This window comes from Nelumbo lutea, chromosome 5, assembly GCF_056320005.1.
Source record: "Nelumbo lutea isolate HS-2025 chromosome 5, American lotus-T2T, whole genome shotgun sequence".
In the NCBI taxonomy this organism is placed as follows: domain Eukaryota; kingdom Viridiplantae; phylum Streptophyta; class Magnoliopsida; order Proteales; family Nelumbonaceae; genus Nelumbo; species Nelumbo lutea.
Window position 1 is genome coordinate 21,270,829 of NC_142688.1, and position 22,575 is coordinate 21,293,403.

A 22,575-nucleotide genomic window follows, 5' to 3' on the forward strand; every position below is an offset into this window, starting at 1 on the left:
TGTTTGGTGAAAATCCGGAGATCTCGACCCAATAAAGCATACGGTTTCTGTATATAGCTTATAGGAAGAGCTTGTCGATTTGCAGCGCTTATTCAGAGCACTTAAAGGCAGCTGAACTAACTTAGATGAATCTTCAGCTCAACACTGACAGTTTGGGAGGTCTAAAACACACTGGGGCTTGTGGATTTCTGAAGTGGGCTCTACTCTACATGGACAGCCTATAACTATGTCCGATGAAGATTGTATGGAGAGCCCAAATCAGCTGTCGGTTAATTATTTGAAGGGCCGCCACAAAACTGCCACTTCAATTTCTTCACACCCATGACCATGGCTAAGGTGGGGCGTTATTACTAGTTTATACAGCTCCCAACATTAAAAACCCTTTACCGCAGTCCTCACCTCCTTGAGCTCGGCTACAAACTAGAGTTTGAAACGATCATTACTCTTTTTTCATTGCAATAATGGTTGATATTTTACCAGACCTTTTGTCACATCATATATTTATAAAAGAAAAAGCAAACCAAAATTATAAAAAACTAGTATTTAGCGTTTCAGAAACTCTAACGTAATCTATCAAGACCACCTCTTCGATCCTCTCCGGAACTCCGCATCTCAAGTGGAGGTGGAGAAAATAAAATAGTATTTGTGAATTGTGATGGCCCAGTTAAGGAGGTGGAAGAAGAAAGACACCGTATTCTTCAAGAAAGCAAGAAAGCTAGAAAGCTATTCAAGGTTGAGATGGTGCATCCCGACCCAACCTCGGTCCTCCCCTGGCTCGGGGATTGGTGAGGCCGTTTATTGCTTCCAGGGAAAAGCATGGTGGCCCCACAGACTGTCTAGCATGAGCATCATGTGATGCTTTTACTTCTTACTTTGAAATTTTAATGTTTGATATGATAAAATTTTGAAAGGAACGGAAAAGGAATTCCGTTCCATCCCTTACATTTACAGAACTTGAAAGAAATGGAAAAAGTCATTCCGTTCCATCTCTTGCATTCTCTATTCGTTCATATTTCACATAAAAGGAACATTTCTTGGATTCTTGGGTTCACTAAAAAGCAGTTTGCGGCTCAGGACAATGCACTGCACATAAATGCCGCCATGCCGGGAAGGGTGGGGGGCCAGGGTAAAAAATAAACTTCAAGTGCGTTAACAGGTTCCTTTATTTTAGTTTCTAAGTAGCAATACTGATGTTGGAGCATGACAATCAACGGTAGAGGCTCTCAGATCTTAGGTTCTCTGCAATCTCAGTCTCCCATCTATCTCCATTCTCAAGAAGTTTCTCCTTGTCATATAACAATTCCTGCATCAATGGGAAACAAATAATTACGTTTTGAAGGCACATACACACATATAGTGACTTGCTAATTTCTTTCTTCACAAAAATAAGAATTCACCTCATGAGTTTCGGTTGCAAATTCAAAGTTTGGTCCCTCCACTATAGCATCAACAGGGCATGCCTCTTGGCAGAATCCACAGTAAATGCATTTTGTCATGTCAATATCATACCTGTGCAGCCAAACATATGAGAGAGAGAGAGAGAGTAATTCGCCAATTACAGAACATAGTTGATTGGATCATATTATCTAACAGCTCTAAATCTCATCTTGTCTGATTGGCTTTGCTTTTCTATTCCTTTTACTTTCTCTGCTGGAAAATTGCACCAGCGCTGAACTTCCAATTTAATAAGATTGAGCTAAATCAATAAAAAAATTAACATTATCTGGCAGTGGGTCCTTAATTTTCCCCAGCACCCCCCTCCCCTCTCCAGCACAGTTTTTTTAATTGTTCCAGGCTTCCAGCTATGCTTTTTTCTAACAAGCACACAGAGGAAAATTCAGCCACAAAGAAAAGAAAAGGCAGTATCACTCACCTGGTAGTCCTACGGCTCCCATCTTCTCGTTCCTCAGCCTCAATTGTGATTGCCTGTGCTGGGCATATCTGATCAACCAATAAAAGCCACATGACACATATTGCACTAATTCATTCAATAAAACTTTGGCTGAGGACCATTCAAATGTTCAAAATTTAGAACATTTCAGATATACAATACTGATGCTCGTATTGTATTAAGATTGCAATTAGTTAAGGTTTCTAGATTTTAAATTTTTATTGAAGCCTAACTCCCGTTATTTGAGCCAAGTCCCTTAGCAGGCTCTTTGGCTAATTGACAGTAAAGTGCCACTTAAGTCCTAATGGTTTTATGAATTGCAATCAAAATCTCATTTATGGGTTGTTTTTTTTTTATGAATAATAATAAATTTATTGATTCAGAAGCAAATTTAGAGTGAGTTCATACATCATCCCAGCGAGAGGCGCGAGCTGCATCCCCTCCTTGAATCTTACAAGTAAACTAGGAAAGAAAAACAAGAATCACAACTGAGCCCAAAATAATTTTTCCCTATTTACCCCTTGCTTAGCTAACATATCTGACAAAGTATTTGCTGATCTCCCCACCCACTGTACAGTGACCAACATATTCCTTGTCAACCAACTAAATTTCTTCATTTCATTCTTGTATCGCCACATAACCTCTTCAGAATTTTTCAACCAACCCACCACCACTATGGAGTCTCCCTCGATTATTAGTTGTTGTACCCCCAGCTGGTTTGCAAATTGCACCCCTTGTACAGCAGCTAAAAGTTCTGCCCTGATGGAGTTCCCAAATCTCAAGGGACCTTAGTAAAGCAACAAAATCTCTCCCTTCGCATTTCTCAAAGCACCCCCCATTCCAGATAAACCTGGATTACCCATGCTACTTCCATCAAAGTTCCAACTTTAGTGAGCCTTCGGATGGAGACTAGCTTGTAATTGATTTGTCCTTTAGAGATGAACACCTCGCTACTGCTAACCAATTTCTCCAAAGGTCTTTAAAAGAGAATTGATGAAAGATTTCTAAGGTCTTCAGCCAATGTATTGTCCTATTTAACACACGTCTTTCAAATCCTGGCTGCTCCTTTCCTTTTCTTGAAAGATTCTAAGATTTCTTTCTTCCCAAAGGGTCCAAATCAAAGCAGCACGAGCACATCTCCACATAATTCTCCCTATTTTTGCAGGCCAATAAAAGGTAGAATGGTTGAAGAGCATGTGAACTTCTGCTGGTAGACTCCACCTACCCCCAAACAACGAAAGTAGCCAAGCCCAAAGGTCTGCAGAAAAGGAACAAAATATTAATAGATGGTAACAATCCTCACCGTGAGCTCTACAGAGGATACACCAATTAGGAGAAATACAAAGGAAAGGTCTTCTCTTTTGTAGGTTATCTAAAGTGTTAACTTTCCCATGGAATACTTTCCAACAAAATGCCATAATTTTTGGGGGAACTAGCCTACACCAAATTTCTTTTGACGGAAAGGGTTGGTGAGTAGAAAGTTGAGAGATGGACTTGAAGAAAGAAGCACAAGTGAAGGTTCCATTGGGTCTAGGAGTCCAAACCCTCTTATCTGGCTTGGAGGGATCCAAACAAACCTGATTAAGACAACCAAGCAAAGCAGAAAGAGAATCAATTTCATCATCCCCAAGACCCCTACGAAACCCAAAATCCCAAGTAGGATCTAAGGGTGTTCCCAAAGGTGAGACAAATTTTGAGACCACCTCTTTTTTGTACAAAGAAATAGAAAATAGCGAAGGGAACAAATCCTTTAACGGTGTGTCTCCTACCCAAATATCCTCCCAAAAATGGACAGAGTTGTCAGAACAAACTTCATACCTGATAAAATTGAGGAATTGAGGAAGGGTGTTGTGAATAGCCTTCCAAGGTGCTGCTAGGTTAGCTTGCCTCGATACACCAGCATCCCATCCATTCTCTGACCTCCCATGAATGTTTTCCACTACCTCATGCCACAATCTCTCTTTTTCCAAAGGCCATCGCCATAACCATTTCCCTAACAAAGTTTAATTTTTTCTAGTTACCCTCCCAAGTCCCAAACCCCCCTCTTCTTTACTTTTGCACACAATTTCCCAATTAACCAAGTGATCCTTTTTTTCTTGTCCCGGCTCTCATAAGAAATCTCTCATCAACTTCTCCAGTTTCCTAGCTTCCCTAACTGGTATCCTAAAAACAGACAAATAATAGGTAGGTAAGTTAGTCAAGGTAGCTCTTATTAGGGTAATTCTCCCTCCTAAAGAGAAATAATTCCTCTTCCATGAGGCAAATCTCTTCTCAAACTTTTCTATCACTAGGGTCCAAAATCTACTCTCCCTAGGATTTTCCCCTAAAGGAAGCCTTAAATATGACATAGGCCAAGCAGAAGTGGAACACTCAAGACACTCCGCAATAGCCTCAACCTCCCCTACCTCCAAATTTATACCCGCTATGCAGCTCTTTTCCAAATTTATTCTCAAAATAGAGATACTTCCAAAACCTTTTATTAGCTCCTTTAGGTTTGCTACCTTTTCGCTAAGACCTCCTTCACAAAAGATCATTAGGTCATCTGCAAACTGAAGGTGGGTGATGGGAACTTGGTGTCTCCCTATTCTCCAACCCCTAATGGCATCTTCGCTCATTTATGGGTTGTTTAATCCCATTATGTACCGTATTTCTTTTTTTTTTTTTCTTTTGAAGGGCTACACAACAGGGGTAGCCCATCCCACAACCCATAACCCCCCCAACCCAAGTGCAGGCAGGATTCAATCCCAAGTCTCCACTACAACCAGCATGAGACCTTACCAACCAGTTGGTCGGCACCTTGCTACGCAACCTATTTCTTTCATTAATAAAATCAATTTCTTTTTACTAAAAATACAATATCATATTAAATGAGACATTGATACAAGGATATGCAATCTATTTTCCCACCACAATGTGAGCTGTAAAAACCACACCTGCCAATATGTTTTGGTAGATGATAAAGACATTGTAAAGAAAATTGAATAGGCAAGGTTTGTAGTAAAAAAAAAAAAAGCAATGATAAAGAGATTGAAAAAAAAAAATCAATGTCAAGGTTTATAGTGAAAACCAAATAGATGAGAACAAAATGAAAAAAAAAAAAATCAAGCTTTACCTCTACAAACTGGAATGTAATTTTCCACCACCAAAAAAATAAGAAGGAAAACTAAAGAACTGGGATATATAATCTTTAAATAATCAAAATGGGAGGATCAACTGGTTTTTTGGGTCATCTTTTAGGATTTCCTATTGGGGTTTTGGAAGGCAATTTTGAGCTTTTAGATTATCACAAGATTAATCCTCTCCAAAAGAGAGTTTAAGTAAGCATATTATTTTTACCCTTATAAAACATTAGGTATTTAAAGGCTCAGCTAATTGAAGCAACTTAGAAAGACCAAAAGAGTCACTAGTCAGCCAATACTTGGTAGGAATAATACGCTGGATCAATCAGAACCAGTCTTTGTAACCAGCCAACTTCACACATAAGAATGTTACATAATTGGAGTCTTCCAACATGACTTGTCATCTTGCAAGCAAGAAGTTTAACTCTTAAGCCAGCAAACTATCCTTAAATCCTCTAAATTATTCTTTGTAAAGAATGCATGCTTTAGCAATGTAAGTTGTGAAGTTAATTTCTTGCTTGGGAGAAAAGTGTACAAGGGCAGCAGTAGTGTGGACAGCTTGGGAGGAGAGAAACTTAAGAATATTTGAGGATAGAGAAAGTAATAAAGGGGTTCATGGTTTAGGAGGGTTTTTCCCTACCTACAAGGGAATAAGCTGAGGAAGGGTTCAAGGACTAAAGGAGATGGAGAAAGGGGCCATGAACTTCGTGGAGGCTAACCAATGGAGAAAGTACCTCAAGGTGGAGGTGAAGAACTTTCTGCTGGAAGAACTAAGAATCAGAGGGCAGATTAGCTTGAAAATCAGGGAAGCTAAGCTGGCTACGGTGCTGTTCGTAGGACTGAAGGTGGTAGAATGGTTCATAGATTTCGTAGTTGCAGCGAGTGCAAAAGGAAAGGACAGATGCTGGAAAGAACTTATAACAGAAGTGGGAAGGAGATATGTGGTGGAAAGAAGGAAAAACCACAAAGGGTTCTTCATAACACTTTCAGAGCAGTATGATAATGCCAGGAAGCAGATGGTCTGCTTTCCAGAAGGAAGGAAGAGCCAAGGGTGGATTGAAATAGTCAAGGCCGTGCGAGACTTTATATCTAGAATGAAGATGAAACAGGAAAAACGTGCGGAGAAGAAGGTAGGAGAGGATATCCTGAACACAGAATGGTCCCTACCTTAGTGCAAGATGGAAAAGAGCAGCAGTATTGATTTCGGCGGCAACAGGAGAGTGGTCCAACAAACTGATAGTTGAAGTCAATAAACCAGGTAAAAACTGGGAGGAGATTGCTGAGTTGGTGACAAAACAGTCGAGGATGACGACCACATACATATTAATTCCTTTTGATGGGTGCAAAGCTCTGCTAGATCTTCCGGATAATAAGCCAGAAGTTGAGGCCATGTGTTTGCAAGATAAACTGGGGTTGGTGAACATTACAGGTGGTCTCCTTCATCAAACTCGAAGGAATCCTCAGTAATGGATGGAGTTAAAAGTGCGTGTGGTGGGTCTACCTTTCCATCTGTGGAAGGATGAAGTACAAGAAGCCATCGCAACATTGTGTGGAGCAAGATTGGCGGGTGTTTTTTGGGGAGATCTAAGGTCTGCAGCAATCTTATTAAATGGTGTCAAGCCTGAGGAGATTCCAAGGAAAGTGAACCTGAGAGTTGGAGGAGCTTTCATGACGGTCTGGTTGACTTCCTCCATTGAAGCTGAAATGTGGAAGGAAACTCGTTGGGAGGAAGATGGTAAGGTTGAAGAAGAAACCTTACGTGGCAGTAAGGGGTTGGTTAACCTACAAGGAAGACACAGCTACACAAAAGAGGGAAAGCAAGCTATTGGTATTCAAAAGCTTTGCTGAAGATGGAAGTCACAAACGTGATCAACAAGGCATGAGATGGATACCTGACAGAATATGCACTAGCAGTAACACATGGCGTTCAAGCTAATTCATTAAACGCACCTGTTCAACTGAGAAAAGGTGAGAGAAGGGGGCAGAGAGTAAAGGGAGATGAAAAGCTGGGGTCATTTAAAATTAATAGGGCCCAATCTCTACCCAATCCAGGCCAGATAATTGGGAATGGGCCTCCCCCAAGTGGTGGGCCCCAGGTTTTAAAAACTAGGCCAAATAATATTAGAAGGGACAATGTTTATAATGGGCCGACCATTGGGGGCCTATCTAAGGCGGGACAGAAGGAGCATTATGTTAAAAGACCATATGGGCCAAACATTACCAGCCTATCAAAGGGGACCACATGGGTTTTAAAAGGTCATGTGACCAAGGGGGCAGAGTCAATAGATGGTAAACACCATCTACCCTCTTCGTTGAACTCAACAGGCCGAACACTACGAAGAGAGAAGTTCACCAATCCAGGGAACTCCTTACACTGGGTTGCATCAGAAAAGGTAAACAGATTGTCGCCAGAAAAATGCAATCCGAGGAGCGTCAGGCGAAGTGATCTTGAAGAGTGGAAGCAGCGCGAGTGCTCTGAGGAAGAAGATGCCAGTGATAACGATTCAGACTATACAGTGAGCTTAGGGAGCACTGACCTGAGCAGAACGAGAAGCGTTTTTTATGAAGACAGTTCGGGTACAGAGGTGCTTTTTCAAGAGAACAAGGAAGAAGATGTTTCACAAAAAAGTTGAAGACGACGATGTGAATGAATTGGGTCGTCTGACAAGAGCTGAGGTTCAGGTGATGCCTGCACTCGCAAGGGAAGTCAGTCTAGTAGCTCAGAAAAAACAGGATACAAGGCTGGTAAGGAAAAATCCTAACACTTTGGTCTGTAATGTAATACCGGAAGAAGGGAAGCACGGGAAGAATAGTTCAATTGCTAAAGCTGACAGGGTATTGACTCCTACTATAAACTCTCTAAGGCAAGATCAATCACAAGGAACAGATTTAAGCCTCTCTCCTTATGCGCATCCCCCCCCCTTGATTGATGGCCCATTGGTTCCCAACAACACAGGTATGGATGTCCTTTCGGTTTTGGTTACTAATGTGCCTTCTGTGCTTGTAACAGATACTCCAGCATCCCAAGCGGAAGTTCCAGTCAGGGGAAAGAGGAGAAAAAGGCAATTCTGAGAGTGAACTGAGAGGGGAAGAAGTGGCCTCTAGAGAAAGAAAGGAGGAGGAATTAGAGAGAATATGGGAGATGATCTGTACGTTGTTGGAGGAATACAAAGAGAAGGAGGAACTAGATCAAAGAGAGAGAGCAGAAATTTCCCAAGAGAAGGAATTCCATAGAAGCTCCAAGTTGGGGTGAGGAGTAGCTGAAGCTAATGCATCATCTAGGAAGATCGAGGGTAACAATAAAAGGAAAAAGAAAAAGAGATCAGAAGTGGAGAGATGGATTTAAGATATTGAGGGTGACATTGAATTTAGTGGGAGAGGGGAAAGAAGAAAGATTCTGCAGTAGGTGGAAACTCTTGGGAAGGGATTTTTTGAAAAGAAGTGTTCAATGAAAATCACAAGTTAGAATGTGAGAGGATTGAGAAGTGAAAGAAAGAGAAGGGCTATTAAAGACCTACTAAGAAGAGAGAAACCGGACATAATGTTGATACAAGAAACCAAGTTGGCAGAAATGGATAAAAGGTGGGTCAGAAGTGTATAGAGATCATCAAGAGGAGTTTGTTAGACCTCGGCCCCTTCTTGGGGTGACTCTGGAGGTCTAGTAACATTATGGAGGGAGGATGCTGTAGAATCAGTGGAGGAGCTAATAGGGAGATTCTCTGTGTCTTTAAGGTCAGGAATGTGGGGGGATGGATTTACCTGGGTTCCAACCAATGTTTATGGGCCAAACACATAGAGAGGAATGAGACGTGGGAAGAATTGTATGAAATACGAAGATTATGAGAGGGTCCTTAGTGTCTTGGGGGGGGACTTTAATGTAATTAGGTTCTGTAATGAATCTAACAACCCCCAGAGGACAGTTACTACCAGCATGCGAAAGTTTAATGAATTTATTAGTAACTGTGGTCTAAAGGATTTACTTCTCTTACAAGCCAACTTTACTTGGTCTAATTTCCAAGAAAACCCTCTTTGTTCAAAATTAGATAGATTCCTCTTTAATGAAGAGTGGGAGAGTCATTGGAGGAACCTGATGGCTAGAGCATTACCTAGAGTCAATTCCGATCACTGCCCTATCCAGTTAAGTCCTGAAACATTAGCATTTGGTCCACGGCTTTTTAGATTTGAGAATATGTGGCTGACTCACCCGGATTTTGTGCATTTGATTGGGGAGTGGTGGAGAGAAGATTCAAGAGGGGTGAAGTGGAAGGGAGTGAGATTCCACAAAAAGCTGAAAATTTTGAGATCCAAAATCAAGGAGTGGAATAGGGAACAATTTGGAAGAATAGAGGAGCAAAAAAGTTACTTGTTGTCTAGGATCGAGGAATTAGATTCCAAAGAAGCCCAAAGGATGATGAGCGAGCAAGAAAGGGTGTTGAGAAGGAACTTAAAGAAGGATTTGGAAAAGGTCCTTCTGAAGGAGGAAATTTCTTGGAGGCAAAAGTCAAGACATAAATGGATTAAGGAAGGGGATGGGAATACAATTTTTCCATGCGCTAGCTAATGGAAGGAGAAGAAAAAATTTTGTGGCTAAGTTAGAAGTGAATGGGGAGGAAGTAACAAATCAAGATGAGATAGCAAGGTTGTTTGTGGATCATTTCAAATCGATCTATAGGAAACCCTTGAATAATGGGCCAACATTGGAACATTTGCAATGGACCGGAATATTTGAAGAACAAGTAAACTGGTTAGAAAGGGACTTTAGTGAAGAAGAGATCAGACATGCGGTGTTTTCAATGGATAGATCCAAAGCTCCTAGTCCAGATGGCTTCACAATGGCTTTTTATTAGGATTGTTGGGATGTGATTAAATAAGACCTTGTTGGGTTGTTTCAAGAATTTGCAGATAAAAAAAAAGTAAACCCTGGAGTTAATGCAACCTTCTTATCCCTAATCCCAAAGAAGATAGATGCAAAGGACCCTAAGGATTTTAGGCCGACCAATCTGGTGACTAGCATCTATAAAATTTTGGCTAAAGTGTTGTCTCTGAGAATCCGAGTAGTACTACCATCCATCATTAGTCAAGCATAAGGTGCTTTCGTGCAAGGAAGGCAAATAACAGATCAGATATTAATAGCAAATGAGTGTGTGGAGGACATGAGAAAGTCGGGTAGTCAAGGTTTTGTGTGTAAGCTAGATTTAGAGAAGGCTTATGATCTTGTCGATTGGAGTTTTTTACTAAAGATCCTTGGGTGTTGTGGCTTCGGAGATAGATGGTGCAACTGAGTAAAGGGTTGTATTAGTTCCTACCATTACTCAGTCTTGGTTAATGGGGTGGTCAAAGACTTTTCTCCAGCTTGTTGAGGCCTTAGACAAGGTAACCCACTCTCCCCGTTCCTTTTCACCTTAGTTGCAGATGTTTTTAGCAGATTAATCTCTAAGGTGGATAGGGAAGAGGACGTGAGTGGTTGGAGGATAGGAAGGAACAATGTCCAGGTAATCCATCTATAGTTTGTTGATGATATCATAATATTTTGTGGAGGTGACAGGCAAAAAGTGAAGAACTGTAGAGCATTATTACAACATTTTGAGAAGGTCTCCAATTTAAGATAAACCTGCATAAGAGTTGTGTGGTCAGTGTCAATATGAATGAGGGGATTATTCAGTATGTGGCAAATTGTTTAGGTTGTCCCGTTTCTTCTTGGCCCTTGTGGTACCTAGGTCTCCCTCTAGGGGCTAACCTAAGAGAAAGTAGTTTTTGAAACCCAGTTTTGGAAAATTTTGAGGAAAGATTAACGGTTTGGAAAAGAAACTATATCTCTATAGGGGGTAGAATGACTTTATTGAGAGCAACCCTAGCGAACCTACCGGTCTATTTTTTATCCATTTTTAGGATACATAATAGGGAGGCTAAGAAGCTAGAGAGATTAATGAGAAATTTTCTTTGGGAGATAGAGGAGGAAAAGAAAGATCATTTAATTAGTTGGGAAATAGCATATATGAGCAAAGAGGAAGGTGGACTAGGGTTAACTCTCAAGAATAAATTCCTCTTAGAAAAATGGTTGTGGAGGTGGCCTAGAGAAAGGGAGAGGTTGTGGCACGAAGTGATAGCTAGTATAGATGAAAGACTGGAAAATGGATGGGATGCGGGTGTAGACAAGCAACGTTGGCATCTCCTTGAAAAGCAATCCAGTGTATCCTCCCTCAATTTCTCAACTTTGTCATGTATGATGTTAATTCTGGTAACCTTGTTTTATTTTGGCAAGACACTTGGGTGGGGACTACTGCTCTAAAGGACCAATTCCCATCTCTCTATTCTATTTCCCTTTACAAGGAAAGAGTTATCTCTCATTTTCTTCCATCTCTCATATCACCTCCATCCTTAACTTGGGATTTTCTTCCATCTCTCATATCCCTTTACAAGGAAAGACTCCTGAGGTGAGCAGCATCTCATCAGGGTGTTATGACAATTTAGAAATGAGTTCAGGCGGTTCAAGTTGCTATCAAGGCAGATGCACATTCATGTAAGATGGGTTAGAAGGTCTGCTAATGGCTTGGCAGATGGATTAGCCAAGCAAGGAGTACATAGACTGATAGACATCATTTGTTTTGGGCTCAATGTTAATAGAGTGGTGGAATGTTTTGTCATAAAGGGTCTTGGTTCTAACAACCTCTTGTAATCCCATTTTCATTAAATTTTAATAAATTTAATGGAATTGGATTATTGTCACTTGCGGGGAAAAAAAAAAAAACTAGTGATATGTGCACACCCACAGGCTTTGTACATAGACTTTTTTTTTCTGTTGGATAGGAAGGATTGATGTTTTATTGTTTAATAATGACAAAGGTGGGATTTGATTCCAGGTATGGGACTTGACTCACCCAGCTGTTACCAAAATAGAATTGACTAATATCAATTTTATAAATATTGGTATCAATAAGGAAATGTCAGGTTGTTGCTATGTTCACAAGAATCTTGAGCACTGTTTGATTTTTTTATCATTTTGAGCACTGTTTAATTTGGGCAATAATCCAGTTCAAACCTGCATGGAACTCCAAACTTCTTTTGCCCAGCCCATGCAAACAAGCATACAATGATGCCCAACATTCATTCCCCACTCCTGAATGGTGTCAGTTCACAATATACCCCATTATTCCTTTTTGTGTGAGAAAAATCTAAGTTCCTACCGCTTCACAGAGTTTACATGCAATGCAACGCTCCTCTCCAGTTGGATAACGCCGGAGTGCATGCTCTCCACGAAAACGAGGGCTCAAAGGACCCTTCTCAAATGGGTAATTGATCTGCATAGCAAGCAAGATAAACCTTGTTATATGAAATAATAACGATCCATGCAAACAAATTAAAGTTTGAGATACTTACAGTGACATTTTTATCAAAGAAGTACTTGAGTGTGAGCATCAGGCCACGCACCATTTCAGTCAGAAATAATGTATTTATGCTTCGCTCAAACACTGTCATTATTCAATACACATCAGGAATTTTTCATTGCATGTTGCAGAAACAGAAATTATTCCCTAGGTAAAACAAGTATTCCAATTGGGGGAAGCTTCTCCCTTCCATCTAAAGGCCTAAGGTTTGAGTAATAAAATGTTATTGAAACATGGGATCATGCGTCTTCTAGATGGTTCAGCAGAGTCAAAACCGAATATTATGTAATCCACAAAAATATTACCAGAACTCCAATCCTTTGACATCTCCTTTGCAAGTTGCTCTCTTTCCTCATCATCTGCAGTTTGCAGGCAAAGAAGAGACAAATCAATAATAAAAATCGATAGCATGAACAATATTATATTTATAATAAATCACCAATAAAACTCAATAACATTGCCCATGTAATTTTTGTTTCAAGAACTCATACTATTCCTTAAAATTTTCACTTCAGCACTATATGGCATCTTTTCTTCTAATACCAGTCTCCATATTTTATTGTAAATAATGATAAAAAAAAAAATAGACAACAACCGAACAAATAAACCAACAATATGGCACATACAAAGTGATCTTCAAGAATGTTCCACCGCAAATTTGGATTTATCTGCTGCTCAACCACCAATTTCAAACTTTAGGAAAGAAAACAGTTTGGGTGTCATATTTGAAGTCTTGAACAATTTACATGTGACCTTAGAAACACATGTGATTCGAACTGGGATCTTTACATTCTGAACCATTCTTTCCTTTTTATTTGTTAAACGAAGTTACCAACCTTTGCCTTTTCTAGAGGGTGATGGATCTCAGGTTTCTGGTGTTTTAGCATGTTCAATTGTTTTTTTAGATCATCTTTTGCTCAGTGATGGGGTGAAGCATTGCTTCCAAGTGTTGCTGGGACTTGGTCCCCCCCCCCCAAAAAAAAAAAAAAAAATCCATTATAACTCATTAATGTAACAGCAATATTGTTTGTTTCCAAATTCAGAGCAATGCCTATTGTACCCTCTTCAAATTCTACTAATTCACCTGCCATTACTTCATCAAGATCATGAATATGACCAATACCATCATCTACTACAATTCCAGTATTCAAAATCTTTACTTCTCTATTATATTTCTCAATACGTTCACCTATAATATTACTTATTTGGTCAGCTTGAATGGTTACCAGAAGGCACATTCATTTACTGGTAAATAAGAGGGGGAAAGTTGGTAAATGGGTATCTCTTTTCCATTGACAACTTTATTTACCCAGGTAAAACCAAGGTTCATCTTCATTTAATGGGCCCCATGGTGAAGTCATCTTCATTTACCCGGGTAAAACCAAGGTTCAAAATATCAATGCAGGGTGATACGCCAGCAAGGCGTATCGGCCTGTATCGGTACTTTTAAGTGTTCTTTTTTTTTCGAAACTGGTTCAGAGGGGCCGGTTTAAGGCCAGTCTACCCTCTGAGCCACTTGCTGACCTGAAGCACCCCCTGTAGGGGCATATCAGGAAGGCTCCGATACGTGACGGAATTTCAATCCTTGGGTAAAACCTAACCATCTCCCAGGTGGGTAAGTAACTTTACCACCTGGGGATTATACACAATGGGATAAGTTTGCCCATTTTAACATTCGCTTTTTATGGGTAAAAAAGTCACTGTAGTACTCTAGGTTTGAAATGCCGATGTCGGTGGAAATGTCAGTCATCCAAATATAAGAAACATGTCGGAAATGTCAGAAATACTGTACGAAAATATTATAAAAATTATAGATATGGTGGAAACATTGTAAAATGTGCAAACTATAGAATGTTATTTTATGAAATGATAAACGAAGCATAGGCACACCTTTTTAAATTATTATCTTATTCTAAATCATTAAACAAAGCTAAGAAACTAAGGTTATAGATAAAAGAATATATTCTAAAGTTGCCCTATAAACCTTAAGATTCGGAGCTTCATGATAGAATGGGTTAAAGCAAAATTTGAACTCAGAAAATGTAAATGGTTGTAATAGATTAGCCAAATAATCTATTACACAAACAAAAACTAATATTTAACTTTATATTTGAAATGAATATTGAGTTAATTCAAAGTGGCAATCATATAAGTTAGGTGGACAATAACTTGCTATTTCACATACCTACAATATTGTTACCAAATTATGTTACAATACTATCTCTTGTACTCCACATAGTATTGGTAGTGTTCAATGGGGAATATGTCAATTCTAGTAAAATTTCATGTTGTTACCCATGGAAGTGGAAATGGAAGTATGTCATGGAAACTATCTCTTGCACTCTACATAGTGTTGGTAGTGTTCATTGAGGAAATGTCGATTCCAACAAAATTTTGTGTCACTACCCATGGAAATGGAAATATGTCATGGAAATATTAGGGAAATTAGGGAAATTTTAAACCATGGTAGTACTTACCTGGGAATCAAAAGAACATGGGTAAGTGAACTTACCCCAAGGATCAAAATTTTGTCACATATCGACTCATATCAATACGTATCGTATCAGAGCCTTCCCAATATGCACCTACAGGGGGTGTTTCAGGTCGGCAAGTGGTTCAGAGGGTAGACTTTCCTTAAACCAGCCCCTCTGAAGTCTGAACCAGTTTCGAAAAAAATAGAAAAAAACACTTAAAAAACAATACCAGTACAGGCCGATATGCCTTACCGACGTATCACCCTATATCGATATTCGATATTTTGAACCTTGACTCACCCGGGTAATTGTTACCCAGGAAACATTTACCTGGGTAAGTGCACTTACTTAGGTAAGTGACAGATTTGTAAACGAGCAGGGCCTAAGTGTTTTTTAATTTGTTTTTTGGAAGCAAAAGAAATGCACATGGAAGTATTCCCCTTAATCGCCTTTGTTGTTCAAAATAAATAGTTTGTTTCTGTAAATTTCTAGTCCCTATCCATTATATCGTGAAACAACGAAAGCTCTGTGGGGGTGTTTCCCTTAAATATCCTTCCATAATAACATAATGCAAATCCAATTTACCTAGAGAGAGAGAGAGAGATATCATGTTATACTTTTTCCTCTCATGTTTATTCTGTTGTCACTTGTCAAGCTTGTCAGTCTTTTTGTTTATTGATCAGGCTGGTCAGTCTTCTTTCAAGAAAGCATAATCTTAGCTTTGAGTAGAGGTTTTAGGCAAGTTAAGAGCCAAACATTCCTATTCCAATGTACAAAAAAGCAATCACACTAGCATCTTCTTTAAAGTCCTAGTTTATATGATTCAGGTATAATATATCAATAAAAGGATAAATCTCTAAGGAAGCATATAGGGAAGCAAGTAGGGAAAGCTGTATTGGGGATCTGCCCTTCCTGGGTGGAGCATTTATTTATTGTTCACAGGAAGGAGGAGAGCAAGGTGGTTCCATTTGGACTCCAGTAGAAAAATCTTCTTTTTTCCTTTTATACTTCTCAATAATAAAATGCTGGAAGGATTCCTCTAAATTCATTCAGAAAATTGGGTTCTAAATCATTCAGCCTCTCTTCATTTCTTGCGATTATGCTAGTAAAATTTGTAATTACATTTTTTCTCTTTTGGGGTTGTAACGGCAGCCCCCTCCATTCCCAATCAAGAATCCCAGAAATCTCCAACTAAGAATCCCCCACCTTCATTTCTTCGCAGCTCTATATCTTCTTCCTCTGCCTCAACTCCCACTCCCCCTTACACCCCTACGGCCCTACCACAACTGATCTTCTAATGATCAAAATCAGAAAGCGACAGATGCATGTCAAAACCTACATTTTTTTTGAAGAAAGTAACAATGTCAAAACCTACAATTGATGAATCAAACCAATCAATGCAGTGATCCTCTCCATCAAACAGTAAAATCTCAGCAGAATCTTTCTCAAACCCAATCAATCCATTCTTCAAAGGTCTGAAACACTCTATTGCTATATGGCTATGATAGCCAAATACCTGTACAAGGGTGCCAATATCATGTCAGATCAACTTTTATGTAAATTCCATATCAGATACCATATCCAGCCATGTCCTTGTCATATGTGGGTAATATAATTATATAGCCTCCAAGAATAAGAATAAATTATGAACTCCTAGTTTCTTACTCAACCCTGTCATGCAATCCAATGCCTCCTCCAACATAGTACTACACAGGGGGATTGGTGACATAACTTTGTCCAACACATTTTCCTTGAGTAAAGATGATTGAACACCTTTAGACATCACAGTTTCATGTGCACTACTATTTAATTTACCTTCCCCTGATGTCTCTCTTGTGATATCAAGATGTTCAGCCTCTCCATTCTTGAAATAGCACCTTGTCTGGATCATATGGAGGAGAGGCTGACACAAAAGAGGCATGAAAGCTCAAACTCCTCTCTAATTTCTTCAAATGTCAGGAGAAAGATTATCATTTCTTATCAGTGAGATTTTTCTTCTTGTCAGTGAGAAAATTGTGGTTTATTCTAGTCCAGTTGAGAAGAGCATCCATTAGAATTAAGGTTTTGGCATTTCTTTAAGGGTTCATTCTGATATATCTTGACAACTTTTTGAGGGTTGTGGACAAAGGAAATTCCCAAGTCCTTGTTGGAATTGAGGAGAGAATCCATTATAACTAAGATTTTGACATTTCTTTAAGGGATCACTCGGATGTATCCTCCTGGCTTTGAGCCAATTGAGGAAGAAAGGAATTTTGAGATCATTTTTGGCTAGATGTGTAATGTTGGGTACATCATACATGTCATGGAACCCATGGGAGCACATCAAGGAAGCAATAGTCTTGGCTTCAAAATTAAACATCTAATTCAGACAGATTCCATTATTCCAACGTCTGCCAAGGGGGTTCCTACTTCCTACAGAAGAGTTGTTATTGCATTCAACTATTGTTAGTTAAAATGGTTATATTCCTTCAGTTTATTAGTCGTCTTTGTGTTATTGATCTCTTGAGTTTTTTTGATAAGTAAATATAAAAATTTTTTTGAGAAGAAATTAACTTTATTCATAGAGAGAAAAGGTACATGATGAGATGTACACAGAAACTAAACACTCAAAGAGATAAGGTACAGTCTGAGTAGGTGTTAGGGCAACACTTACAAACATAACAACAAAATGAGAAACACCAGAATAAGAACAAATTGATCTCTTGAGATTGACCCAGGCAAAGAACAACCAAAGCCAACCAAACATCAAGTGTACCCTATACTCAGTCCAATTTAGTCAATTTCCAGCCCTAGCAGGCTATTTAGGTTATAGGAATCAAGATATGAGAAAAGGTTAAGTGAGATTGCTTGACCATATGTACCAAATATCAAAAATTGTACCAGGGGAATGAGTAATTTGGTGGGGGAGCAAGTAATTTGGTGTAGGTTGATGACTCCAAGAGAAAAATGGGAAGCTGAAAAGAACAATTCAAAGTAGAGAGAAGACCTTGACCTTTTGTTTGAATGATAAACAAGATGTGAAACAGAGTGGAAAAAAGAGAGCAGAAGTCAGGTAGTTGGTCCCAACTAGTTGGAGTAACAATAGTTGATTTGACCTCAATAATTACCATCTTTGTCACCCATCCTGTGTAATATTTGGTTCTTTACTTTTTAGGCAAAAGGGAGAATTCTACCTGGTTATGTTATCTTATTTTTAAATTTTATGTGCCAATCAAGAAATGTTTATACTGCCCCTCTGTGTTTAGTTTCTTAAATTTGAATATAACTACACGTCCATTGTTATTGACCTACAAAAAATATATTGAAAATTGGACAAAACAAAGCAAACCTTTCTTCGTGGAGAATGGGTATGAAGTGACTCGCTGTCCATGTTGATGTGACGCCTGAAGAGCCTGCCCTACTCCAGCCTATAGCGAAACCAAGGATCCAACTAAAGCACATGAGCTAAATGCCAATTCACAACTAATATATATATATATATATATATATATATATATATATATCCAATAGAAAAGCACAGATTTTTTCCTTGAAACCTTTAAAAGGATAAAGACAACAAGAATTTTTTGATTGGTAAATAACAGCAAATCAGGTTCTTATGTTTTTGGTTGGGAGGGGCACCTTCGTCTTGATAAAAACAACGCAATTAAAAGAAATTAGGAATTTCAATAAAGGTGAAAAATAATGCAAGTAATGGCCACACTCAATTTATTGCTCCAACAAGAGAACCCAAACAGCATAATGTAGATAAAAAAAAGTCTACATTTACAAAATATTTTTTATCGGTTACCTTTCAAAAAAAAATAACATTTTTGTTGGTAACTACATTGACAAAACATAACCATGGTCATGTTAAATGGTTATACATTTGCAGTTTTCTGTCCCACTCCCACAGACTTTCAGACATCATAAAATATTAATGCATTATGTTTTTTTGATGAATAATACAAATACACTATATGCTCTTGGATATCTGTCTTTATGAAATTAGAAAAATTCAAATTACCCTTTTTATGTCTTAAGGTTACTCTCTCTATTTGTTTTCCCCTTTATTTGATTAACCTAGCATTTTTATAAGAAAAATTGAAGTTAGAAATGAAGCATACACAAACACTGGATTAAACTGACTAGTGCAGGTTACTCGGTGGCACAGGATATACTATAGAACCAATGCCCTAAAAGAACGAATTGTACGGTCAAATCGTTAAAAATATATCACCAAAGTATAACCAAGAATCGCTGACTTAAATTGATGGAAATGAAATACTACTTTTACAGCACTCGCCAACCCACTGTCAACTGATGAAAAATGTGGATAACAATTCGATTCAGAGGCTACTTCTTGCTTGACGAAAAAAAAAATGAAGTTAGGGTTTGGAGAATAGGCAGAGTTTCGTTGAGTGATAGGTGACCACCAAAGTTAGGGTTCTGTTAATTCCAGCATAAATTATGGGCCAGATGCGATCTTACCAACTGCCGAGCACGAAGGGCGGCGAGGGATTTCCGAGCTAACATGGCAGCCATTGGTGATAATGGGAGTTAGATATCTTCTCTTCACTTCACGCGCAGAACAGAGGATCAGGAAAAGAAGAATCCGCAACCGAGAAAAAGCGGAAATAAATTGAAGCTCTTCAAATCAGAAACACCGCTAGTGGAACTATGGCTTTTTATGAGGCCGGGAATGTTCGTTCCAGATCTCCTGCTCTTTGTTTTCCTCAACTTTCTCCTACACTTCCAGTTAGTCTTGAGACTTGACAGATGTCCTACGTGCATAAATACATAAGAAGCAGTTTGGGTGGAAGGAATATAAATACAAATATATGAAATACGTAGAATGCAAATGCAAAGGTTTTTTACATGTATAAATATAAGGATTAAATCTTAAATTACCCTTAGGCTATGTTTGATTTGAAGGAAAAAGTAAAGAAAAGAAAGGAAAGGAAGTGAAACATTTACAAATCTTGTATAGGTTTCTCTGCATTTCTCTTTTTTTCCCTACTTTTTTCCTTCAAATTAAACATAACATTATGGTTAAATAATTAAATTATCTTTATGATTTAGCAAATAGATAATAACTTATCTACTATTTGAAAAATTAAATAAAATACCCTTAAGTTTTTTTAAAATTGACAAAATCCTCCATTATCATTAATGACAGGTGTTCATCATGTAATGTCATTGTGATTTATATAAATTTTCTCAATTCCAAACATTTGCCATTATTCTTTAAATTTTCAAAACAAAACTCACCCTTTCAATATATATTTCACCCTTTAAAGAAGAGGGATTTTGTTGGAATCCAATATATATTTCATTCATTAAATTAAGATTCAAAAAAAAAAAAAAAAATCACCCTTTCAAAATACATTCGATGGAAGCCAAATCTTATACTGAAATGGTTACAAACATTTGCCATCGACCACAACCCCTCTCTTTGTTTCATGGCTCGCACTCATCTTTTTAATGTAGTAACAGTTCGATAGGGGCATATTGGATTGTATCATGGCTCGCATCTGTTTTTTTTTTTTTTTTTCAACTCAATTCGAAGGGTTTTTTTTTTTTTCAACACAATGAATTCTTTCCTTAGCCTCCATCCCCTCCTCTCCATTTCATTGTAGAATGCCTGTAATCCCTTATTCTTCTTCTTCTTCTTCTTCATTGTCTTCCACCCGATAATTTCCTCTCTTCCTCCCCATTTCATCAGGATTCCTTCCTCAGTTGGTTCTTCATTTATTCCTCTAAAATTGACATGTCTTTGTAGTCATCTCATCTAAAAGAAACCATTTATCTAAAAGAAACCATAACGCCATTGTAATTCCTTCGTTTGGATATTTGCAACCATCCACAGAATCAACTGATCCTCTGCTAATCCCATTTACCTTAGTTAAGGTCCTCTACCTCCACTTGCATGTATCATCATCGTAGCTGATCCGCAAAGTTAGGCTCTGGTATATATGATACATAAAGCAAAATCCTCTGGAATTAGGGATTTATCGCTCAAAACCAAACAGTAAAGGTCTGTTTGGTTCAGACAGGAATGTGAATGGAAATTCAAATCAGCAGGAAAGGGATTTCATTCCCAAGAAAGGGACAGGGAATGAAATTTAAAATGGGGGAATGCCATTCTAGAAAGAATGGGAATGGGATTCCGATTCCACCCAACCAAACAGTTAGAATTGGAATAGTCTATTCCGATTTCGATTCCAAACTTCTATTCATGCAAACCAAATGGGGCTTAAGAACAGAAAGACTCTTGAAATGTGCAAATTGGAAATCATACACCAAGAAATGAAAGAAAAACTGCACATAAAATCAGGGTTTGTTATTGTTTGTTTTTCATTGTGTTGTTATTATTTGTTCCATCAGTTGTATTTTATTTTGAAAATTGAGGAATAATATAGGACAAATTTGACATTTCACCCTTTTAGTTAATATTTAACGGCAATGTCAATTGTAAAATTAAAGGGTATTTTAAATAATTCTTCAAACGATATGATACGTCATTGTTTATTTACTAAGCATAGAAGTACTTTTAAGTATTTAACCTTAAACATAAAACAGCTACAAAAGAATACATTTGTTAATGGAACGTCTGATTTAATGAAAGTATACGAGATCTGGAGTGGGCCAATGAGGAGCGTGGTTTAGTTTTTGTGTCCTTACTCAGTCAGTGGGACCCATTACTTGTAACCCTTGGATGGCATCTCAGGCAGTCTTCCATGTAGGGTTGATTGAAAATGGATTGGATCATATTCAGATAGAGGCACATATGAAGCCGATCCGTTAAGAGTATGAGAGATCCGAAATATGAGGCCCGTTAGGGAGGGATAAGCTGAAGATTCAACTAAATTTGATTCAGCTGATTCAAAGCACTTTTTTTTTCTGATAATAAGGAAAGAAAAACAAATAAAGAAAGGAAAAGAAACCAATGCCAGCTAATAAGCAGCTTGGTTCACCCCTCTGATAATAAGCACTTGTCCCTCCCCCATGACCAACATCAACATTTGCCAACTAGTAAGCAGCTTGGTTCACTTCTCTAAGGATGTGAGAATGTTGGACGTTTAAATTGTAGCAATGTCATGAGCTTCAAGTGCAGCCCAAACTTAAGCAATATTAATAGAATACTGACACACTTGTTTATACCTACTAGCCAATATCTCCCCCTTTTTCATTTCTCACAATACACCCAACAACTTTCTATCCATCACTTTTCCTTTTCCTTAATGCATCAAAATCTACCTTAACAAATGAATCATTTGGAACTTACCACCACACCCAAATGCTCTGGGTTCTCATATGATGTCCTTTTTGTCAGGACTTGTGAGATTAATAAATTCTATCCAGCCACTTTGCTAAGCACGACAGCAGGGGGAAAGATGGTATTCTTAAACACCTTCCCATTTCTATTCATCCATAATCTCCATAATAGAAAATGCTAGAAACTCCATGATCCTCTTGTTCTTAAGATGAGAACTTGATTAGGTTCTCTCCCACCAAGCTTTTACATTTTCTCCTTCATTTATGGGTCTCAAATCTACCCAATGAGGAGGCTTCAAACCTGCCTAGCATAATCACAATTAATGAAAATGTGATCGCTGTCCTCCATGCTTAGACAGCATTCCTCTTCCACATTCACCCCTCTCAGCGTTAGGAAACATTTTGAGGGTCGTCTATTAGCTAACACCAAAAAAAGAAAAAAAAATTTG

General features: G+C 38.4%; 1 protein-coding gene across 2 annotated transcripts; it reads right to left on the reverse strand.

Annotated features, from left to right (window-relative positions):
• Positions 1 to 964: 964 nt before the first annotated feature.
• On the reverse strand, positions 965 to 19,876 carry LOC148850889 (NADH dehydrogenase [ubiquinone] iron-sulfur protein 8, mitochondrial). Of its 2 annotated transcripts, XM_088946050.1 has the most exons (9): positions 19,760 to 19,876; positions 19,340 to 19,632; positions 18,198 to 18,276; positions 12,701 to 12,754; positions 12,388 to 12,479; positions 12,195 to 12,308; positions 1,874 to 1,941; positions 1,398 to 1,509; positions 965 to 1,303 (listed from the first exon to the last, which is right to left on the reverse strand). In XM_088946050.1, the coding sequence occupies exons 2-9, from the start codon at positions 19,391 to 19,393 to the stop codon at positions 1,208 to 1,210; spliced, it is 669 nt and encodes a 222-aa protein (XP_088802176.1). In that variant the 5' UTR covers positions 19,394 to 19,632; positions 19,760 to 19,876; the 3' UTR covers positions 965 to 1,207. The 2 variants fall into 2 exon arrangements, with proteins under 2 accessions (XP_088802176.1, XP_088802175.1); XM_088946049.1 differs by lacking the exon at positions 19,760 to 19,876 and having other exon boundaries at positions 19,340 to 19,726.
• Between the last annotated feature and the right edge of the window lie 2,699 nt (positions 19,877 to 22,575).

Coding starts and splice junctions, on each gene's coding strand:
- LOC148850889 (XM_088946050.1), bottom strand. CDS start 19,393: ATGGCTGCCATGTTAGCTCGGAAATCCCTCGCCGCCCTTCGTGCTCGG. Junction 1,942..12,194: donor CATGTAAACTCTGTGAAGCG/GTAGGAACTTAG, acceptor TTGGTTGATCAG/ATATGCCCAGCACAGGCAAT. Junction 1,510..1,873: donor GGGAGCCGTAGGACTACCAG/GTGAGTGATACT, acceptor TTGGCTGCACAG/GTATGATATTGACATGACAA.